The sequence below is a fragment of the Panicum virgatum genome, chromosome 5N, assembly GCF_016808335.1.
Source record: "Panicum virgatum strain AP13 chromosome 5N, P.virgatum_v5, whole genome shotgun sequence".
NCBI lineage: Eukaryota > Viridiplantae > Streptophyta > Magnoliopsida > Poales > Poaceae > Panicum > Panicum virgatum.
This window is the reverse complement of record NC_053149.1, coordinates 69,852,396-69,875,471: the sequence shown is the minus strand read 5'-3', so window position 1 is coordinate 69,875,471 and position 23,076 is coordinate 69,852,396. Positions and strand designations below refer to the sequence as shown.

At 45.4% G+C, this 23,076-nt stretch overlaps 2 protein-coding genes and 3 non-coding genes across 5 annotated transcripts; all 5 read left to right on the top strand.

Annotated features, from left to right (window-relative positions):
* Nucleotides 1–2,436: 2,436 nt before the first annotated feature.
* LOC120674327 (nuclear transcription factor Y subunit B-4-like) lies at nt 2,437–4,732 on the top strand. The gene has a single exon (XM_039955500.1). The coding sequence runs from the start codon at nt 3,993–3,995 to the stop codon at nt 4,470–4,472; it is 480 nt and encodes a 159-aa protein (XP_039811434.1). The 5' UTR covers nt 2,437–3,992; the 3' UTR covers nt 4,473–4,732.
* Nucleotides 4,733–14,797: 10,065 nt separating this feature from the next.
* Nucleotides 14,798–18,851, top strand: LOC120672136 (zinc finger protein GAI-ASSOCIATED FACTOR 1-like). Its single transcript, XM_039952435.1, has 3 exons — nt 14,798–15,247; nt 16,069–16,483; nt 17,824–18,851. The coding sequence occupies exons 1-3, from the start codon at nt 14,998–15,000 to the stop codon at nt 18,728–18,730; spliced, it is 1,572 nt and encodes a 523-aa protein (XP_039808369.1). The 5' UTR covers nt 14,798–14,997; the 3' UTR covers nt 18,731–18,851.
* Nucleotides 18,852–21,249: 2,398 nt separating this feature from the next.
* On the top strand, nt 21,250–21,332 carry LOC120677079. Its single transcript, XR_005676144.1, has one exon. It is a non-coding gene; the product is annotated as a small nucleolar RNA R41 (small nucleolar RNA).
* Nucleotides 21,333–21,419: 87 nt separating this feature from the next.
* On the top strand, nt 21,420–21,494 carry LOC120677100. The gene has a single exon (XR_005676164.1). It is a non-coding gene; the product is annotated as a small nucleolar RNA Z155 (small nucleolar RNA).
* A 100-nt stretch (nt 21,495–21,594) lies between these two features.
* Nucleotides 21,595–21,701, top strand: LOC120677114. Its single transcript, XR_005676178.1, has one exon. It is a non-coding gene; the product is annotated as a small nucleolar RNA snoR100 (small nucleolar RNA).
* Nucleotides 21,702–23,076: the final 1,375 nt, after the last annotated feature.

Below are 23,076 nucleotides of genomic sequence, written 5' to 3'. Positions count from 1 at the left end.
TTTATTAGCAAGCATTAGCTAGATAAAAGTATATACCATTAAACCCACAAGATAAGCATATAAAGATAAACAATAATTAACCATAAATTAGATCATCGATTTAGATCAACTTCAAGTTAAATTATCATGTGAGGGTCCAAGCCGCTCTTGACCGTGAGCACGGCTAACCGGTTAGTTTTACACTCTGCAGAGGTTGTACACTTTACCCACAATTCGTGTTTCCCATGTCGCCCGGGTTTGCAAAGCCCTTAAACACTTCCTTTGGTGAGTGGCTAGGGATTCACTACGAGGCTTTTCCAAAGAATCACTATATGTGCGCACTGGTCCTTTTTTCTGCGGTGCCTCAGAAGACGAAGCTTCCTTCACCCGCTCCTCAAAGCACGACAACCCAAAAAAATAAAACCACCAATCAAACGCCCCAGCACGACATATAGGTCATCTAGTTACTTAGCCAAGACCAGAGCCATATAGTATTGTGGTTGTACTGTTTTCCTGGGTGGTTCTCCATGTTCCAATTAAATCATATACTCTTGATTAACAACATTAATCATCATGAACATGGAATAAAACATATATAATATTTGTATCATCATTAACCAACCATATCCCAAAGTATAGCAACTAGCATAGCTACCCAACATGAAATTTAAACCCAAGTTGATCAAGGAATAAGGTAAACAGTACTAGGCATGTCCTTAACTCGGTTCCCATCATATTATAGACACATGCATGAACATAAAAGTAAATGTGATAGTTTTGGTGATTTCATGGGTCAAAAATATGGTCAAGGGTCCACTTGCCTTCCTCAAACTGCTGCTGATCCGGTCCTCCGAAGTCTTGATCTTGCTGGTGCTCCTCGAACTGCGAACCGTCTATCGCATCGCACACGCACATGCAAGCAAACAAGTACAAACAATAAGAAACAGTACACCAAACAACAGAAACAGTACAAAAAGAGGTTACTAAACTATTCTACTCATTGCAACGATCGCATGAGCGCAAAGATCATCGAAAACGGATCTAAAACGAGAAAGTTATGGCTAAAACAAGATCTAAGGACTAATTCGTAATTAAACCTTATACGCAGGGGCTAGATCATAAAAACAGGGGCTGATTTGTAAATATTTTTCAACAGAAGAGGACGGCGGGTTAATTTTAGAAAAACAGAGGGGCTTTAGTGCAAAAAGACCATGGTTGACCGGTTTCTAACTCAGTTGACTTGGATCCAATCTAATCTGGACCGTGCGATTTAGATCTAACGGTTAGAGTGCTTTGGGGCGGGCTGGCGGCGGCGGAAACGGCCGGCGGTGAGTTAAGACGGCGGCGCGCGGCGGCGGGATGGCCGGAGTTGGCCAAAACGGCCATCCGGGGGCTCGTTTGGCTCGGGTCTGGGACTGGAAGCGCGAGCGCGAGCACGCGAACTCAATTAGGGGGTTTGGAAGGGCGCTAGGACAGCGGAGCGGGCTAGCGGCGGCGCATGGCGGAGCGAAAACTCCGGCGAGCGACTGCGGCCGAAACAGAGCGAGAGGGAGGGAGATAAAAGATCGGCGAGGTTCCTCTCACCACGGCGGAGCTCCGGAGCAGTGATGTCGTCGAGGAATCGAAACGGAACGGCGGCGCGGCGAAGCTCCGAGAAGCTTCAACAATGGCGGCGGCGCGGGCTAGGTTTTTGCGAAGGCGGCGGCTGCGGCTGCGGTTTAGGGTTCTAGGGGGGGCCTGGCGTTGCTTATATAGGGGCCGGCGAGGCGCCTGGGCGTGCGGGCCCGAGAGGAACACGGCGGCGCGCGCGTGGCCGGGTCGGACTCGAGCCAGAGTCCGGCTCGGCCGGGGAGGACGACGCGCCCGACAAGCGGGTCCCGCCTGGCGGTGAGCCAGGGAGGGGAAGGGGGCGCTGGGCCGGTTGGGCCAAGAGGCGGGGGGGGGAACGGGCCGGCGGAAAGGAAAAAAAAAATTCTGGGCCGCGGGAAAAAAAAAAGAAAAGGCAGAGATGGGCTGGGCTGAAAGAGTGGTAGAAAAAGAAAAGACTTTCCATTTTTTCCAAAATGATTCAAACACTTTCAAATTAAATTCAAACTCAAAGATTTGAACTTAAGTTGAGCAACAAGCAAATAAAAAATGCAAAGCAGCATGAGATGCACAAACCTATTTTCCTTACATTTATTTTATGGCTAAATAATTTATTTAAGCTCGCGATAAATGCTCTAAATTCAAGATAAATTAGATGAAACCTTATCGAGCCTACAATAAACCTAATCAAATTTACTTAGGTTCCTAATTTGAAAATACGGGTGTTACAGTTACTTTAGATTTTGTTTTATAATGACGGAGGTGGGTAATTAGATACATGTTTAGGGGGTTACTTTAATCTATTTTCATAATGGCAGAGATGAGTAATTTATTAGGAAAGATAACAGATCCAATGACTATTATGATTAGAGTTGTCAGATTAACGGCTAGATGTTTCTGATTTTTGTAAGAATTTTTCTATTTTCTATAGTGTCCACCTAGGATCCTAGGTGGCTTCATGTGAGGCTTCAAAAGGAGTCTTCAATTAGTAATTGTAAGATTAAGCAACATGATTTGTCTAGTTGGCAGCAATAACACAGCTACACAAGGTTGAGACTTGAGAGCCGGCCTCTTTCTCTTTTTTTTTTTAAAAAAATAAATAAATTGAGAACTACTTTCACCAGGTAGGAGCATCAGCGTGAGCATGTAAGAGAGGAATCTTACTATATCTGAGAGAAATGGAAGAAAAATTTAGTTAATGTATTCAAGGATGGTTCCATCCAATGGGGAGCTTCCTAGGGAACATCTAGTTCAGCAGGTAGTAGCAGCAGCAGATGCATCAAAAGATGAACTACTCCTAATTGGCTACCTCTAGCTCCTGCAGCGTTGCTCCATCCTATCCATCGTCTCCTTTTGGTGGGTATGAGAGAGAGAGAAGCTGCAAATAAAATTCCTAGCCTTTTGTATGATCAAGTGGCCTAGGGTCCGCTTGTACTGTGCCTCCGCGGGAGAACAGTGCCGTGCGGTGGTGTGCGCTCTCGCCTCAACGTTGATCCGCCTGGATCCACGGCCACGTGCCGCGGCCCTGGACGCCATCATCGTCGCCATGCGAGGGCCGCACGGCTTGTCGGCAGATGTCGAGCGCCTAGGGCATCCACCAGTCAGCACCGGCCCCGTGCAAAAGAAGGGCGACCCATTGGATGCAATGGCCGCGCCAGCTGCATGGTCGCCATAGGCTATTTGCAACTAGCAGCAGCGGCCGGCCAAAAGGTTATTCCTGCCTCCTCCTCCTACAGTCCTCCTCGCTCTCGCATAAAGTTGGCAACCTAGCATCGGCTTTCACGTAGGTACACTGATTTCGTCTCACGGATGGCTTGGGTGTCTCATCTGTGTAGTGCTATATCTGAAACCTGAAGTCCTGAATGTACATACGAATATATGTCAATCAAAACCTATCTAGGACTGCTGTACAAGGTATGGCCAACTCTTACTGAAAAAGGTATGAATTTTGATAGCATTACCGTACTTTGTGAAGTTTATTTCAATCTAACTTGTAACGTACCAGCAGAAGCCCTTTGTACGTCAACTATATCAAATCCATCTCTTTTCAACAAAATAAAATTAATTCGTATGTACGAAAGCTGATATTTTTTCCTAACAAGTTGAATATTTGATAATGGAGGGACGAATAAAATGCAGAGCCGCACGTTCTGCTTTTGAGTTACCAAATCATCAACACGCGTGGTGCGGCGGACAACTCCAGTTACCCTACATTTCAATATAGCATTATACGCTTTTCGAGAGGATCGATAAAGTTTGATGAATAAGGCGAAAACCCTCTCTGCACATCTATGCATGTACATAAATAGGGCTATCCCACTCTTCAAAACCGACGAGTATTGAGAAGACGGTTCGTATCCAATACGCGAGGCTATATAGCTTGCGATAGCGCAAGGTAGATCATATACACACCCCATCATATCGAGATGAGTGAGAATTTCAATTTCACTCATTTTGCCCAACAGAGGCAACCACAAAACCTTTCTAGTGCATCAGGTTCAACAACCTCCAAGGATGACAACAGTGAGGCAGGGCACGGCAACCTCCTGCCAATCGCCAACGTCGGGCGGATCATGAAGGAAGTCCTCCCGCCACAGGCTAAGATATCGAAGCGCGCCAAGGAGACCATCCAGGAGTGCGCCACGGAGTTCGTCGGCTTCGTCACCGGAGAGGCCTCCGAGCGGTGCCGCCGGGAGAGGCGGAAGACGATCAACGGCGACGACATCTGCCATGCCATGAGAAGCCTCGGCCTCGATCACTACGCCGACGCCATGCGCAGGTACCTGCAGAGGTACCGGGAGAGCGAGGAGCTCACGGCCGCGCTCAACAGCGGCGGCATCCAGATCGACGTGAGGGCTGAGCTATCGATCTTCAGGGGCGACGACGAGCAGCGAGACAGAAATTAACTAGCCGCCATGCGTGCCTGGAGTTTACTGCTCTTGCAGAATCAATATAATGCTCTCTCACCTAGCTCTGATGCGATGAGATTGCAAGACCATGATGGAGTCGTGTGTTTGTTTTTCTTGTCCATGTTCCGATCTCGATTTCGGTTGTGCTGTAGTACCACCATGTGTAATGTTCGTTTCACGCATCACAATCGATGGTTGTGTTAAAGGTGTACAATTATTATTAATTCCTCATTCTCGATCGTTTTGTCAGCTGCAAACACACGAATCATTTTACACTGTGTGTAGAGGCGCAAATTCTCTCGCCCCAACAATAAGCTATAGTAGTAGCTTTACGCGCCCAATGGCATACCATTTTTTTTTTGAACTGACCAATGATGGCATACCAACCTGTGAATGTTTTGGAGGAAGAGGATAACACCGAAACGAGCAAGGATGGCCCATCTGCTCTGTTTGCTTCATCCTTTTGGGTAAAGAAAGCCAAAACATCCCGAGTAATTGGGTCTTTAGATTGCTCTCAGGTGTGGACAGGAGGTGTGTGTTTGTGCACTGTCCTATGATGCATGGGTCCGTACTATAAAATTCAAGTGCCCCAACAGCACAACAAAAAAGTTGGATCGGTGAAATCAAAAGGCATAGCAAGTTAGGTATAGTTTGCAGTTCACAATAAAGTTCAAGTTCGTAGGGACCATGGCTTGAAGCAATGTTCTCGAGAGGTAGTCTGCACCTCTCAGGAGGATGTGTTCCTCCATTGTAAAGCCGTTTTGTGTTGTGTGTTCCTCCGTCGTAAAGCCGTTTTTGTGTTGTACGTACATCATAGGCACACTTGTATCTATATTCTATAGAAAGATGTTATGTGAAGTATAATGTCGTCCGACAACAAGTGTCAAGTTGCGAAGTGAGGTTCGGTGCGGAAGCGCACTACCTGAAAAAACCCATCTTGATAAACGCAGGAAATGATTAGATTCGCATGCGGAAGAGCCCCTTTTACAGTGGCGCCATTCACATGTTAGCTCTTATCGTGTAAAGCATACCACTATCATTATTAGATGAATTGGTTGAACCGTAAATTTTGACTTGAATATAGGAGTGAGAAACTGGTCGAATAATAACATCTCTATTTTGCACATTATATGTAGCAAATTCCTTCTATCGCATAGATAAGATTTTAAGTTCTTTATTATACTAGGGAAGATGTACGTGCCACAGACACGTATTTAATTTTTCTTCCATCAAACAATGATGTTATTTATTTTCTTTCCAAAAATAATACACATCTTTCTTTTCCTTCTATAAAACGATGATGCCAATTAATATCATTCCAAAATCATCAAGCAACAATGCCATTTATTTTTCTTCTAAATAATACACGTCTTTCTTTTCCTTCCATAAATAATGATGTCAATTATTGTCCTTCCAAAAAAAATGACGTGAATTATGGGGCCAATGTATGTGCAAATGAAAGTATGTGTATGCTAAAGGAAAGTAATACGTGGGTACAAGATGTGGGTATAGGAAATTGCTGGTGTAAAAAGTAATAGGATTTTGGTGGAAAACATGGACGAAACCAATCTCCTCCTCCCTTTCGTCAAGCTTTTTGGCATGACAAGTGGGGCCTCCATGAGGGATACAATGGGCCTAATTTTGGTGAGAAATGTTTTCAATTGTTTTAACTTTTATAGTATAGAAAAGTAGAGGACAACATTACGTACATAGAGGTGCTTCACGTTGCCTTTCCATGTGTCTCGGACTTTTGGTTGAATTATAGTTTGAACTTTGTGAAATTACGGAAAAGTATAGTAGGTATTACGCAGCTATTTAAGAGGAGTTGACAGATTTTTGCAGTAACAAAAAGAGAAAATAAACCATTTAAAGTAGCAGTACATATAGCTATGGCCTAGAGATAGGAGAGGCATAGATGCTTGTTGGTTTTGAAATAACCACTCTAATCTTGCACTAGAGTATAGATGGAGGATACTAGAATGCTCCTAATATAACCTCGCGGTCTTATGGATATCTACCATTTAGTGTATGTTTATCTTTACTTATTAGTAAGCCTGGTAGATATGGCGCGCTGATGCTGAGGACAACAGTTGACATAAGAAGAAAAATAAGCAAAAATGTTTGGCTGGAATGCAGGTGGACGCGCGGTTATGTGCACTGCAGAGGATAGAAGTGCTCTCTATCCATGACGGGGAAAAACCCATAGGCCACAACCCCAGCTGCGCCATTCCGTGCGCATTGGGATGCGATTGAGTCTGCCAAAATATATAGGAGTACCTACCAATCTTGACGAGGAACTGGGCTAACTATATGTCAGCCTAAGTTACCAAGAACAACTAAGCCCGCGGACGGACGTCTGTGATGGCGGTTGATGGAGCGTAGGACAGTAGGGAGTCCCCTAGAACTAGGAGTAGAATGTGATAATGCAACTCAAGGAACTCGGATCATTACCTACCTATTCGGTCAGCCCCAGCGCTCAGCGATGGAGTCGCATGCGAAGAACTAGAAGCAAGGGATAGAGGAGTGCAGTTGCGCTGCCGCATGACCAAGTACATCAGGGTCGGGCGTGGGCATGTGGGCGACTACCGCGGGAGCGATGCCGAGGCGAGAGTTTCGTGGCCACGTGCTTATTCTCATAAACAAGTTAATAATAAAGCTACTTTTACGAAGAATATTGTCAATTTTATTACTCAAAATATTTTTTTTCATAAACATATCTTGCCGTGCCACTACTGAACTAACCGAGATACTCTAGTTTTTTTGTGAGAAAATTGAGATACTCTAATTCTTTTTTTTTATAGAATTGACTGAGATACTGGCGTCGTCAAGCTCATGCATGCTTCCGCGGTTCCGCCATGGTCAGACGCACGTGCCGACTGGTCTGGTCCACAGCCCAGCCAGGACTCGCATCGCAGTACTGTCATGGACGGACGGAAACTCAGCCCAGTTGTTATATGGGCCAGATCAGCTCCTAGGCATATGCTGGAGGCCCATGAGTCAATGACGGATTGACGGGCTGTTAACTTTCCTTTTTTTTTGGAAAAAAAAGTTGTTGCTTCGACGGCAGTTGATGCCATTACTTTGGACGTTCACTAGTACTATTTGGACTGCAGCTTGTGGACCACCACAACTATCGTGTTACACACTTCGCCTGTAGGATGATGACACGATGCTGCTGCAGAACCTGGCAACCGGCGGGTGCAGAGTATTCCTCACACTTTTGCGCTGTTCAGTTCCCACCCCGTAAACACAAAAAAATCTTAAATACATTAAAGTGAAAAGAAATCTTGCTAATTTAAGTACTAAATGAAGTTTATTTACAAAATTTTTTTGCATGGTTGGGCTGTAAATCGCGAGACGAATCTAATGAGATGATTTGCAACATTGATGCTACAGTAACCATCTGCTAATTATTGCTTAATCATGGATTAATTAGCATCATTAGATTCGTCTCGCGATTTACAACCCATCTGTGTAAAAAGTTTTATAAATAAACTTCATTTAGTACTTCAAATTGGCAAGATTCCCACGCAAAAAATTTTGCGGTTATAGGTAAAACGAATTAAACAGGGCCTGCCGGTGTCTGCTTCTTTGCAGCCCGCTTCCGATGATACTGACAGTGATACCACCGGGCTCCTGCCTGCAATTTCAGTGTCACCATGCGCCGTCCGCGTCGCATCTGTCGTCCGGCGACGCGGCCGTGAGGATCGGCCGGCGCCCAGTCTTCTCCGACGACGACGTCAGGGAAGGGGATGAGATGCTTTCCCGAAACAGGCACCCGGTGCACGTCGATGTTCACCGGCGACCAGCAGGCGCGCAGAAAGCGGCTTTCTGCAGAATCTGACTGATCTCAGCGGTGGGGCCGCTTCTTACTCGTAGGATTACCAGGCAGCCTTGACTTTATAGCCACCTAAGCTCGCAGCATCCATACCCAAATCTGAAGAAAAAAGAAGATCGTCCTGTCAGGTCGTCCTCAGCCTTAGAGCAAGCTTAATAGCCCGGCGGAGAGCCGACTGGATCCTCCGAGAGAGTCGAGCGGGCGTCCCGCTCACCTCCCGCTCGCCGCCCGCTCGCCGCCGACTGAGACGCACACCGCTCTCACTGCCGTTCATTAAATATTAAATGCACGCGGAGTCCACCGTCGATCCACATCTCCCAGCCGGCTGCCGGCTGGGGCTATTAAACTTGCTCTTACGGAGCTGCTACCGTGTTTTAGGCTGCCTTAAACTTTCCTTGCTATTGACAAGCCAATAATGAGCGCCGGGATTAGGTGTTGAGTGCCATCGATCAAGCGGCGGAGATTCAGGACGCGGCTCATTTATGTATGAATCGAGGCGCCAATTATTTGCCACATGACCATAGCAGAATACCTATTGCTGTAAATTTACATGCAACCCTCTAGCTCTCTGTTATCTACAGTAGTATTCTATTTTCTTTGAAATGACTTAATGTTTTTTTTTACCTCTCTGCAGCCTGCAGGCATCTTCATAGCTTCTGAATGTCGTTGCTTGCACATCGCATACTAAATACGCTTACCCTGCCTACAATTTAGGTCTTGTTTAAATCATTTTGTATTTTACATTTTTGTATTTTTGGAAGGGAATTTTCAACATTTGAAGTACTAAATGTAGACTAATCACAAAACTAATTACAGATCTCGTCTGTAAACTACGAGACGAATCTAATGAGCCTAATTAATCCATCATTAGAGCATGTTTATTATAGCATTACTGTAGCAATTTAGTGTCTAATCACGCCCTAATTAGTTTCATTAGATTTGTCTCGCGATTTACAATCCATTTGTGTAATGCGATTTATTTTTCGACTACATTTAGTATACCATGCAAACGATTTACAAAAATTTTACATTTTGTGTTTTGGATAAACAGGCCTTATATTCTTTAACTCCTAGCTATGCTTGAGAGCGGCCTTGCTGTCCAACAGTCCTCATACGCTTTCTACAACTGTGATGCATTTTGTCATCTTTCGTCTCCATCAAAGTTCAATTCACTGGCGAAATCCGGGATGAAACAAACTATGCTTCCAAATATACTGGAAGACAGTGTATCAAATCGAAGGCGCCGCATCTGAAAATCTTCAGACGTATACGCAGGCAGTATACCAACTGGACAAAGGCGAGTATCTGAATTTTCTTCAGATCTGAACGAATAATCCAGCAGCAGGGAGGCCTCGCCTTGGTGATGTCTGCAGAACAGATGCCACCGTACTGTTCAATTACCGTTACGTTAATTAATAAGCTATCTCCTGGAAAAACAAGCACAAGATTGCGGCCGGCCTCGAGCCTCCGCGGCAAGAACGAGTGGTCCTGATCGTCAGCAAATTAATACTATTCAGTTCCCCACAAGTTCTGACCAAAATCTGCCTGCCAAGGATTGGAAGAACAGGTAAGCACAGCACAGCACGCACGCACGCACGCACGCACAGTATGTTTCCTCTTTCAGAAATGATCACTGCAGCAAGCATGGCCGACTCCTCTCCTCCAAAGGAATACGCACCGCTGCGATGAAAACAAAACCGGAGAAGTGACAAAGGCATCATCAGGACCACTACAGACTATGTGCAACAATGACAATGCATGGTAATATACTGATGATATCCATTCCACGAGCTAAGCTCGTACGGAAGAAACTAAACTAAGCAGCTAACTAAGGTGTTGTTTGGCTCCAGGACTTTTTCAAAAGTCCCTATCACATCAAAAAGAATCTTACTATTTTATAGTATTAAATAAAATCTGTTTATAAATGTTTTTTGACAGCTGAGTGCTTTTTCGCGAGACGAATCTAATGAGCCTAATTAATTCATAATCTGCTACAGTGATGCTACAGTAACCATTCGCTAATCATAGATTAAGATACATCATTAGATTCGTCTCGCAGTTTAGCCCCAGGGTTCTGCAATTAGTTTTATAATTAATATTTATTTAATACTTTTAAATACTAAAAAATTCCAGGGACTTAAAAAAAGTCTCTGGAACCAAACAACCCCTAAGCGATTAGTCCTCACTGGATTCGTTTTATAGGCTGCTAATCTAGAGAGGACAGTGATCTATGAGGATTGTACTGAATAATCAACCATTTCAGCTACTAGCAGCCAGCTCTGAAGGAAAAGTCTGGGTGAAATAATACTCAAGGAATATGTTATCTTTCCTTTCCCACTCCATCACTCCACCTCACGCGACGTTGTCGAACATCCAAGGCACGGCACGGCGTCGCTGTTGGTGGCATATAGATTCAATCAATCGCGCTGCTGTCGACCTACAGGTCACATCGTGTCTTGAAATCCTAAGCAGACGATGGATGTATGCAGTTCACTGAACCTGAATGGTGAATGCTCAGCCTAGCCCTTGTTAAATTGTAAAATTCAAAATTCCAAATCTATCACATCGAAAAAAAATTACATTCATGAAGTATTAAATTTAGACGAAATAAAAAACGAACTGTATAGTTTTCTTGTAAATTGAGAGACGAATCTAATGAGCCTAATTAGACTGCTATGATTAGACACTAAGTTGCTACATTAATTGCTACAGTACACATGCTTTAATGATGGATTAATTAGGCTCATTAGATTCGTCTCGTAGTTTACAGACGAATTATATAATTAATTTTGTGATTAGTCTATATTTGATACTTCTAATGTGTAAAAATTCTATTTCAAAAATTTTACAGACGCAACTAAACGAGGCCCTATCCATCTAACCGCAGGCAACAGATTGTGATGCAGTGGTAGCTGCTTGGATGATACTACTACATGGGTCGATGTTTGGTCTTATTTGGTTTCCTCCGTAGCATAAGTAGCACAAACTTTTACCAATAATTAAATAAAGACAGTTTACAAAACTAACTTCACAACCACTGCACTACTTCGCGAGACGAATCTAATGAGATCTTTGACCGCACGATTAGAGGATGGTTACTGTAGCATTACTGTAGCCAATCATCGATTAATTACCGCCATTACATTTGTTGTGGAAAGTTACACCTATTTTTGAAAAAAAAATTGCAAATAAGATTCGTTTAGTATTTCATGCAGACAAAATTCTTTTTTAGCACGTTTTGTGCTACGGAACCAAACACGGCCTTTCTCTAGGTTGTGGGGTGCAAGTGGTGACACTGTACATGTTGGTGTAGCCTGTAGGCCTGATAATGTAGCATTAACTACCGTATATATGTTTGGGGTCGCGGGGTCCATATCAATCAAGAGCTCTCATTGACAGTGGATTTTGTTTTTCTGCTTCAGGAAAAAGAGCAGTCCTAGATATTGCTGTTGGCTTAGACTGTTCCAGTACTTTCGTTTCTTGTCATTGTGTACCTGTTATTTGCAGAACAAGACATGCATCGATCTTGTTTGTTCTCATTGTGTGCGTACTCGATCAGCTGTCGCAATCTATGTCGCAGGATAAACAAAATTCTGGCAATCAGCTACTGGGACTGATATGTGATCTCCTGACAGAGTTACGCGTGGACACATTCACAGGTGAATTACGAATCATACAAGGCAGAATCAATGTTCTTGAATAGAAAAAAAAAAGAGTTCGTCAAAATTTCCGTAGGGTACTTCAGAACAAGGTGGAGGAGGTCGGCTTATTAGTTATTATTAATAACTTGCATTGTGATGTTTACCACCGTTAGTACATGATGTAACAAATAACAACGGAGTATTTAACTATTTGCCATTCTTGAATGGCACTCCTTCGTTTGCCATCGTTACGGTGGCTCCTACATTTTTGCTACTCTTTTTTCACACGATGCTAACAATTTGCCGCGCACCCACTGCCCCCACCCCTCCCGCCGACGTCGGCACCGACGCCCGGGGCCGCCTCCGGATCCGGGCCCTCTATGAGCGGCGCGAGCGCCTCCCCCGCCCCTCCGGTCACACGCAGCGCTGCCACCACCTCGGCCGCGTTGGACGCCGACCGCCGCTGCACCCGCGCCGGCGATAGCCCGCGCCACCTCCTCCCGCAGCGTGGAGAAGAAGGGGAGAGGGAAGGATAAGGCAAGGGCAGCATGGTCATTTCACACGGCCTCTCCACGCTGGATAGCTGATTTGGCCTACCACGTCTGCGTTTTTGGCAAATTGTTAGTATCACGTGAAAAAGAGTGGCAAAAAACGTAGGAGCCACCATAACGATGGCAAACGAAGGAGTGACATCCGTAAAAACGGCAAATAGTTAAATACCCCGGTAACAACTGATGGTCATGCTCCGTACACTCTGAAAAGGACCTATCAGTGGTGCTGAAGAAATCGCTAGCCTGTCGTAAGAACGATTCGGCCTATACAATAATGCTGAGAGATCAAATCAGCGCGGCAAAATGTCTAACTAACGAGCTGATGTAGAAAAGGCGTACAAGGCATATTTTGTTTTTGTTGGGATAAGACATTGACAAACGATTATTCCATTAAATATTATCAAATCTGTGATACAAAATTGTAAATATAAATAAGTAGTATTTTTAATACGAATTATAATATCAATTTTTGCATAGTAAAAATTATGTATTAGTCAATGTTAACCTAAATGTTAAACAGTGAACGGTCGGCCACCCATCGTTTAGCAAAATGCCAGCATACAAGGCCGTTTAAAAAGTCTTTTAAACGATCAAAATGGTTTTGCACGGTTTTACACGACTAACCAGCCTACACGACTACCCATTGACTATCATTTACACGCCGTGTAAACGTTGTAAACGGCCATGTAGACGAACATTGGTATTAGTAGATTAATTGTCGGTGAAAGGCTTGTCCTTGAAGAAATTAAGCACTGTAATTTAAATGGATAGAATAGGGGTTTGTTCGATTTTATAGCTGACACATGATCCAAAGTAACAAGAAAAAATTATAGCTGAGCCATGATATCATCTCTAGGACCAGTCCCAACCCATAGTGTCTATAGATAATGTCTATACCACCACATAAGAAAGACACTATGTTTAGAAACTACATCCCTTAACACATAGTTTCTTCATATGGTTAATAATTAATACTTACCCAATTATTCTCTTTCCTATCAACCAGTCATATTTGTTGTTTACTTATCATGAGGACACTACTCTCTCCCAATGCAAAATTTGGTAGTGTCTAGTGCATAAGTTCTCGTGTAGAAATTGGGTCTTGCATGAGACTCAGTTTCTTCATCTCTTCACTCTCCCTCTCATTTAATATAGTGCCACATAAGTTAAACATCTTAGGTGGCAGTGTAATCAATGCTATAGAAATCATCCTAGGTGGAGGGTTGGGGATAGCCTACAAATACAAGAAAGATTCTACCGTTCCAATTAATGGGCAACATGTGTTACCATTTTCACACAGTAGGTAGCTAGGTTATTCTTTGAAATAGTTGAAGTATTATTGGTTGAGACCAAATTATGAGAAGGCTCCAGCTCACCATAGTCAAGAAACTGAGGTACGTTGGCGCTGCAAGAGAGATTGGTTTTGGGGATCGGCAACCGCACTTTTAAAATGCAATTTTATAGCCGCTGAAATGAAAACGAGGGCATGCATGCAGGCCAGGGCCCTAGGCAAGAAAACAAGGCAACAAGAAGGCGATCAACTTGACCACAGGTTGCTGTCATGGCAAGCTATTAACCCAGGAAAGCTTGGCGTTGTCTGTAGCCGGCCGATCGATCCCGAGGGAGCAAACAACAAAGGCCAGTAGATCCAAACGATGCACATACTGCTAGTATATAGTAGTAATTATATATAAAACTCTCTCTCTCTCTCTAGATCTCTCTCTCCCTCTCTACTTAATTGACTCCTCGCGGCTATATACCATAGATTATAGTACACATTATTGTTACAATGCAAGGCTCCTCTCTCGCTCTTCTCTCTCCCTCACTAGATTAATCTTTAGACATATACTTCCTCCATCTTGAAATATAAGGTATTCCAATATTTTTTGAGAGTCAAAGTTTTTCAAATTTGACTAAATTTATACAATAAAGTAATAACATTTATGATATCAAATATGTACCATTAGATTCTCCATTAAATATATTTTTACAATATATCTATTTGGTGCCATAAATTTTTATGATTCTCTCTAAAAATTTGATCAAACTTGAAAAATTTTAACTCTCCAAAAATATTGGAATGCCTTATATTTCAGGACAAAGGGAGTATACTATAATATCATGCGCGTTCAAGTCAGCACTGACACATATACGGAAAAAGACAGGCATTAGCAGTACATCGAAAGGTAACTTGGAATGTGGTGCGGTGTGAGCTGAGGAGCAGCGGCATGGGAAAATGCCAAGGATAAATACAAGACCAACCCCCTCCCTCCCTTCTACTGTCTCCCAGAACTGAAGGACACACACACTCTCTCCCCCGGCCGGCCCCAACAAGAGCCAAGAAACAAAAGCCTACTAGTGATGTAAAAGGTGTACGTCTTCACTGCCAAATTGTTGCTCTGATATATCCTTGCAAGTAAGCCTAGTTTTAATTGGAGCTTGTGCGCGTGCGCGTGCATGCATGCAAGCTTAATTAGTTGCTACTGCCATCCATGTCGGGAGCGGCTGCAAGGGAGTGTGCCGGCAGCTTCTCTTCTGTGAGCAGCAATAATACAGCTAGCAGGGAGGTGGAGGAAGAGTTCTTGCATCATCAACAGCGGCAGTTCCACATCAAGCCGCTCCTCGGTAGCCCGCCGGAGATGGGCACCGACGACGGTGATCTCCAGCGCGTCACCGGCCCATCGGAGCCGCCGCCTGCCCTGCCGACGGTGAAGAAGAAGAGAAGCCTTCCGGGGACACCAGGTGTGGCGTCCGGCCTAATTCTTACTGACGCTTAATTAGTTATGGTGACCTGCAGCTGCAGGCTGCAGCATCATATCAATTGCGTATCTAGTTTGTTCTAGGGGAAGTCGATGGAGACGATGTTGGAGTAACGAATTCCTTGTATAATCCGACCTGCGGTCTTTGATCTGTGTTCTTTCGGAAATCCGACGACCAATGGCCTCTATGATTGATAGGGCAATTCAATTCTGGCGCTAAATGGTTTATTAGCAGTCCAAATTTCCCTTTCAGCGAAGACTAGCGTGATAATTAAGATGACGACATACTGTAAGGGAATATTTGAACATTGCTTGTGGAAATTTGAGTAAGATAGACAGATCTATAACACTATTCAGAACACTCGTCTTTTAATGCAAGTTATGAGCCTTCCTATTAATAGAAGATGCCAAGATGGAAAATAAAAGACCCCATGAGCTGAACATGAGAAGCCTACTTGACAAACCATGCTTATAAACTTCTTGTATATGCATGTTTCTTCAGTCTCAATACATTTCTTGTTTCCAAGCTAGTTTCAACTATTATACTTCATAAATAATAGTGCAACTAAAAATTAGCTGACAGTCCTTGTCACTTTGAAATGTTTTTTTAACTCAATCAATCTCCTGAATAATCAATACAATTTGACAACCATATTTTGTTGTCTTTCAAAAAAATAACCTTATTTTGTTCTAGCTGCTAATAATAACAATGTTTAAATCCCTCCAATAATATAATTATTGGTTGAATGTTCTGACGTCGCGCGTGTTGCATTGCATTTGCACCGCATGCACCTGATGATTCAGACCCTAGCGCGGAGGTGATCGCGCTGTCGCCGCGGACGCTGATGGCGACGAACCGGTTCGTGTGCGAGATCTGCCACAAGGGTTTCCAGCGCGACCAGAACCTGCAGCTCCACCGGCGCGGGCACAACCTGCCGTGGAAGCTGCGGCAGCGCGGCGGCGGCGCGGACGCCGCGGGCGGCCCGCCGAGGAAGCGCGTGTACGTGTGCCCGAAGGCGTCGTGCGTGCACCACAACCCAGCGCGCGCGCTGGGCGACCTCACGGGCATCAAGAAGCACTACTGCCGCAAGCACGGCGAGAAGAAGTGGAAGTGCGAGCGCTGCGCCAAGCGCTACGCCGTGCACTCGGACTGGAAGGCGCACGCCAAGGTCTGCGGCACCCGCGAGTACAAGTGCGACTGCGGCACCGTCTTCTCCAGGTCAGCTCCGATCCATCCACCTGCATGATGCTTCTCTCTCTCATCTATCTTCATGCATGTGATTGTTATTGATGTTTCCCTACCTAAAGTATATTAGCTTAGTAATCTTAAGCTCAAATAAGAAAAAAAAGTCCAATTTACTCCCTTCAAGTATAGCAAAAATTTGAATAACCCTATAAACTACAACTTGGTTCAGTTTACCCGCTAAACTATATTATTTAGTTCATTTTACCCCATACTACAATTTGTCTTTTATTTCTTTATAGTTTCTACACAAGTTGAATTTTAATTTCAAATTGTACAGGGTAGTAGTGGACATCACAATGCATAATAAAAAAATTCATATTATTGTCATCGCTGTTTTTCATAAAATTTTAAACTCTAATAATTAATTTAATATTAAATATCCTAACTTATCGATATAATGATAAAAAATTATGATGTATTTTTCTAACATGTTTATGATGTGTTTATCTTGTAAAATTTCAACTTAAAACTTTACCTATACATGGAAAAATGAAAAAGATGAATTGTATTGTAATTCGAACCAAAGGCTATATTTTGAGAGGTAAAATGAACCAAAGGAAATGTAATCAATCGACGTCGTGTTCATTAGTTGAATACTCCGTCCTGAATGTCCAACCAAAGGGAGTATATATCAGCAAGCAAGCAAGCAAGGTAGATTTGTTTTTGTCTGCCAGCCCAACCTGAATGTCCGTCCTTTCGTTCTCATCGGTGACTCTCATTCTTCTGACGACCAAACTGTGCTCCGTCGCCATCAGATTCACATCGATCACACGCATGCATGGCGACACACACACCTACACTACCAATACTGTAGCTGTGTGTGCCGGGCCTCCTGAGTCCTGACAACGAGATTTGACAAGTCCTCCAATTATCTTGCATCCAATTTACAAGATTCTGCTTAGTTGCATCCAAAATGTAATCAATCAAACTCTAGTCTCTGCTTAGTTGCATCCAAAATTTCAAAACTTTACAAGATTTCCTATCACATCGAATTTTTTCAACGCATACATGAAATATTAAATCTACACGAAATAAAAAACTAATTGCATAGTTTGCTTGTAAATCACGAGACGAATCTAATGAGCCTAATTAATCTATGACGCGACAATAATTACCAAATACAAATAAAAGTACTACAGTATTTTACCCCTAAAATTTTTGCAACTAAACATGGCGTCGGTCCCAAAGTCCATGTTCCAGCCGTGCATACATTATACACTGTGCTCGTACGTAACTGCAGCCTGTTAATGTACTGCAGCTCGTTCTCTACTGCTCATGTTGTTTATTTGGTTCCCCCGCCCGCACGCACGCAGGCGAGACAGCTTCGTGACGCACAGGGCGTTCTGCGACGCCCTGGCCGAGGAGAACAACAAGCTGGCGCAGCCCATGAACATGGCCACCGTGGCCTCGGCCCTCCAGGGTCAGGCGGCACACCACCTCGCCTTCCCGCCGTCCCACTCCCACCTGCAGGAGGCCGACGCCGCCGAGGACGACGCCGCCGACGACTTCGCCCTCGACACCAAGAGCCCGCAGCTCAGGATGCTCCCCCCGGCCATGTCCGACGACGCCGCCGCCCCGCTCCTGCCGCCGCTCAGCATGGCCGGCTGCATGCTCTCCAGCCTCGCCGCCGCGAGGCCTGCGCCCTCGCCGTCGGCAGCCTTCTTCACCGGCGCCAGGATAGGGCTCGACGGGCCTAGCGATCCCAGCAGAAGCATGGGCGGTGGCTTCTCGGCGACGGCGAGCATGTCCGCGACGGCGCTGCTGCAGAAGGCCGCGGAGATGGGCGCGACCACGGGCGGCGGCGGCTATGGCTATGGCGCGGGCTTCGCCACCGTCGGCTTCGGACCCATGTTGGGTGGGCCTGACCGTCTGCCCGCCATGAGTCCGTTTGGGCCTCTGAAGGCTGATCCGCCGCCGTATGATGGGCTGCCGTTGGGCCATGCACAGCTGGTTGGGCTGGACGCAGGCAGGCTGCTGCCGGGTCAGCTCTACTACGGTGGCAGCAACGGTGGTGCGGTCGGCTCGATGATGCACGGTGCATACGGGTCATCAGCAGCAGACGACGGATCGCTGATGCACGGTGGCCAGCAGCAGCAGACGACGGAGCACCGGCGGCCCGACGGCCTGCGCGTCGTGGATTACCTCGGCGTCGACGACCAAAGGACCTTCAGTGGTAGTGGTGTGAGCCCATTTGGGCCTCACCTAGGTCCATGGGCCTAGATATCTTTGTACCATGCTTCACATGACTTCAAAAATTCAGTGCACTATGGGTTTCGCTGAGATTATTCTTTTTTTATCAATTGGATGAGATGATTCAGTGGGAACAAAACGAAGAGGCAAATAAAATGGGGGTGATTACTAGATAAAAATTGAGTTAATTTCGTTTATGTATCACTCGAATTTGAACCAATAGAAAAATGCCACGTAGCAAGAAAAAAGGCCATGAGAGAGGATGAAGGAGAATTAACTGGGCCGGCCCACCAAGAAGATAAGGGTATTCTGGTAAATACGTATCACCAGATTCCCGGAAAACCCTAACCCCACGGATCACCCTTATATATACGACGGCTTCCCCCGTCCGCCGCAATCATCTCGGCTGCGGCCACGGGAATCGTCAGGTTTGGTCAAAAATCTGCTGCGATGGGAGCATCAGTCTTCGGGCGTGTTTGTTTCCGCTTAAAATCCAATTCTGGATGGAAAAAATCAAACATCCCACCCAAACGGTCCGCTTAATTTTCGATTCTATCGGCCGCCGATTCCCACGGAAGCGCCAAAACAACGTGAATCGTGATTCCTCCCACTGCGGCTCAGAACTCGCGCACGGGAAAAAGCGAGTGGATTTCCACTGACTGCCCCCCATCCACCCCGTCTCCCGATACCCCTTCCCCTGTTCGACCCCTCCTCCCCCGAGCTACCGCCGCCGCCCCTCTACCGCCGCCCCCCTCCCTCCTGCGCCGCTCGCCGCCCTCGGGAGACGGTGCGCCTCCCGCGCGGGGACCCGAGCCCGGATCCGCGCACTCCTCCTGATCTGCGCCCACCGCCTCGCAGATCCGCGCAGTGCTCCTCGGCCCGCTACCTCCAAGATCCGCGTCGCCGACGCCCGGAATCGCGCCGACCCTCTCCTTCACGGGCTCCGGCATGACTCCGCCCACCCTCCCCTGCTGCTGCGCCGCCGTCTGTGCCCTCCCCCCAACCGGAGCTGCGCCGCCGCCCCTGACCTCCCCCCGCGCCGCCCTGCAGTCTCCCGCCGCCGCCCTTGCCTCTCCCGCCGCAACTGCCGCAACTCCTGCCTTCCCCCCTCCGTCGCCCCTGGCCCTCCCTGCCAAGGTACGTCGCCGCACTTGTTTTCCTTCCTGGAGGAGCACCGCCGGCCCATGACTGACGGCCTTTCAATCCACGATTGGAGTAGCGCCGTCGACTGACGCCGGATCTATGCCGCCCACCCCTGCAGTGCGCCGCCGCCACCCCTGCCGTGCGCCACCGCCGCCTCCAAGGTACGCTGCCGCCCCTTGTTGCTGGAATGTGGATTGGACACATGCATAGTTTATTTTTGAGCTATTTATGCCGGTAACTGTGCCATTAAGTGAGCAACCCAAATACATTGGTCGCCATAAGTATGCCTCACAAAATGTGATGGCGGTATGTGACTTTGATATGCGGTTCATATTTGTTGTCACCGGTTGGCCTGGTTCTGTTCATGACACTCGTGTACTATTGGATACGCTAGTCACATACAAGGACCAGTTTCCGCATCCTCCTCATGGTAAGAACAAGTTGCGGGCAATTTATTTTTCGATCAATAATTCCTCATTGCTACTCATTGCTACGTAACATGACATAAATTTGATATGCAGGAAAGTATTATCTTGTTGACTCTGGATACCCTAATAGAAAAGGATTTCTTGCACCCTACAAGGGGCAAAGGTATCATGTTTCCGAATGGCGTCATGGTCACCAACCAGTGGGATTGAAAGAGGTGTTTAATCATGCACATTCATCCCTTAGAAATGTGATTGAGCGGTCATTTGGAGTTCAAAAGATGAAGTGGCGTATTCTCAAGAACTTGCCCTGTTATCCAGTTAACAAGCAGTCCAAGATTATAGTTGCTTGTATGGCCCTTCACAATTTCATTAGGGAATGCGACTTAGAAGATCCGCATTTTGAAGAAGACGTTGAAGCTGATAGTCCTCATCCAACTTATGATGACGATGGTGGTACTGGAGATGATGTCGATATGAATGCATTTCGTGATGCGATCGCTACCGCTATGGTTTCGTGATTTAGTTTATAAATTAGTTGTATCCATCATTTATGTACTCAATGTTTAGAAATTAGTGCTGGTACATCTCTTGGGCTAATTGTGATATTAATCTATTTGACATAATAGTAATATAATTATGTAGTCAAGATTATAAAAAATTATAAGAATTATTGAATTCTGCTCGTATTTAGCAAACAAATGAGATATCATCAGCCTCAAGGGTATTTCAGACTTTATACCACTCAGCTCAGAGAATCGGCTCAAAATAATCAGGATTGCCAAACACCCAGCTTATTTAGACAGCCGATTCTCCAGACAGCTCGCTTATCTCAGAATCCTGATTCTCATAAAAGCGAAGTCCAGAAAAGCGGAAACAAACAGGCCCTTCTTTTCATTAGGATTTCCACACTTTTTCTCTGGATTTTACTTTGGATTCTGTCTGCTTTTAGTTCTTGTTTTCGTTTGTCCTTGGATCTGATTGGAGGCTGTGATGACCAAAAAATACCTACCTATTTTCTGACTCCTGACGAGAGAAACCAATGGATCCTTCTGAGCTTTCCAAGATCTATGCGATTTCTCGTCTATTCATTTGATTTTGCTTTTCATCTTCTGCCGATGGGTTTTACGAAAATAGACAGAATTTTGGGCAGTTGATGTGATGATAAGCTTTCACAGAAACTCTAGTGTTGACCAAAAATTCAGACTACAATTATCTGATCACCTCCAAAATCTTGCTTTTAATGGTGTTTCTGTTTCTTTGTTCACCCTAATAACAAGAAGTGTTGTGATCTGTGCACAATAAGCCGATGCTCTGGATACTAAAACAGGAAGGAAGCATGGTAGTGTGTACGGAGATGGAAAGGTCTGCATGTCTGCTTGCTGTGATGCCTTCGGGCTTTGATCTAGCAGGCCTGGATTTGACCTACACACTCTTAACAGATCGCTAGATACGAAGATTATTGAATCTGTCAGAATCATATGTATTGACGGACGGGCCAATAGTTACGAAGAGAATGATAAGTGCAAAGGGCAATATTCTTAACGAAAAAATTATTTCTTTTCTAATGCTATGTGAAGCCAGTTCTGAATGAGCACTCTGAAGAATTCCCACGATGCTACCAGTTCTGAACGAGCACTCTGAAAAATTCCCTCAATGTTACGGCGACGGCGATTGGTGAAGAACTGAAGATCCAAAATTCCCTCAATGTTACGGCGACGGCGATTGGTGAAGAAGTGAAGATCCTACCTCCAGGCATGCAGTTGCAACTGAGCTTGAGAGGCAGTGTCAGTCTAGCAACAACTTTGCGGCTGCACATTGTCATGGACTCACCGTCGCCATCCGGCAAGCACAAGCTCACAACACGAGCACAAGGGCCCAGCCTCGAAGGAGGCCACGATTGATCTCTCCATTCCGAATGCACTAGTCAAATAGACATGCTCTGCTTGGACGGATAATTATTGGTCACCAGTCAGAGAGCAGTGACGAGAGGACATGTTTGGTTAAGAACTTAAGACCTTGTTTGGTTGTAAAATTCAAACTAACAAAACTATCACATTGAAAATGCATTTTAATGTATGGAGTATTAAATCTAGATAAAATAAAAAACGAATTGCATAGTCTGCTTGTAAATTGCGAGATGCAGGGCCGTACCGCAAATTCGGAGGCCCTGTGCGAAACTATGAACTGGGCCCTAGTGCTGTCGCTGCATTCTGCTAATGCCCAATGAAGTACGGAAGGTGAAAGTGCAGATGTCACGATTCGTGTCGTGCTTGGCGAGCGGTGACGGTGGAAGCGGAAAAAATTGCACTGCAGTCTGCGGATTCGATCGAAAGACAATAATCAAGCGATATATTTCCTCTCATATGACATATTTGAGCTACAGTTTACTTCGTACTGGGGTAAAAGATAACTAAAACAAAGTTTAATATATAACTATACCTAGTATACTCATTAGAGCAAAGTGCACACCCGGTCCTTATATTTGTCTGGCTGGGTGTGTCATCCCGGTACATAAACTCTCAAAACAACTAAATATGTTCCTAATCTATGTTTCTGTGCCGTTTAAGTCCATAGACACAGATGGCGCGGCGCAGGTTCGCTAATCCCCATTTTGGACTCCCTCTTCATGACTTGAGTCGCTCGTACCCCTTCGGCTTCGTCGTCGTGGGCTGCGGCGAGGGCGTCGAGATGCGGGAGACCGAAGGGACGGCGGCGAGGGCAGCGAGGACCTCCACGCTTGGGAGTAGGAGAGGCGGGTGGCTAAGCACTAGAGCGCTGATGCTGTGGCCACAAGGATGGTGGCGA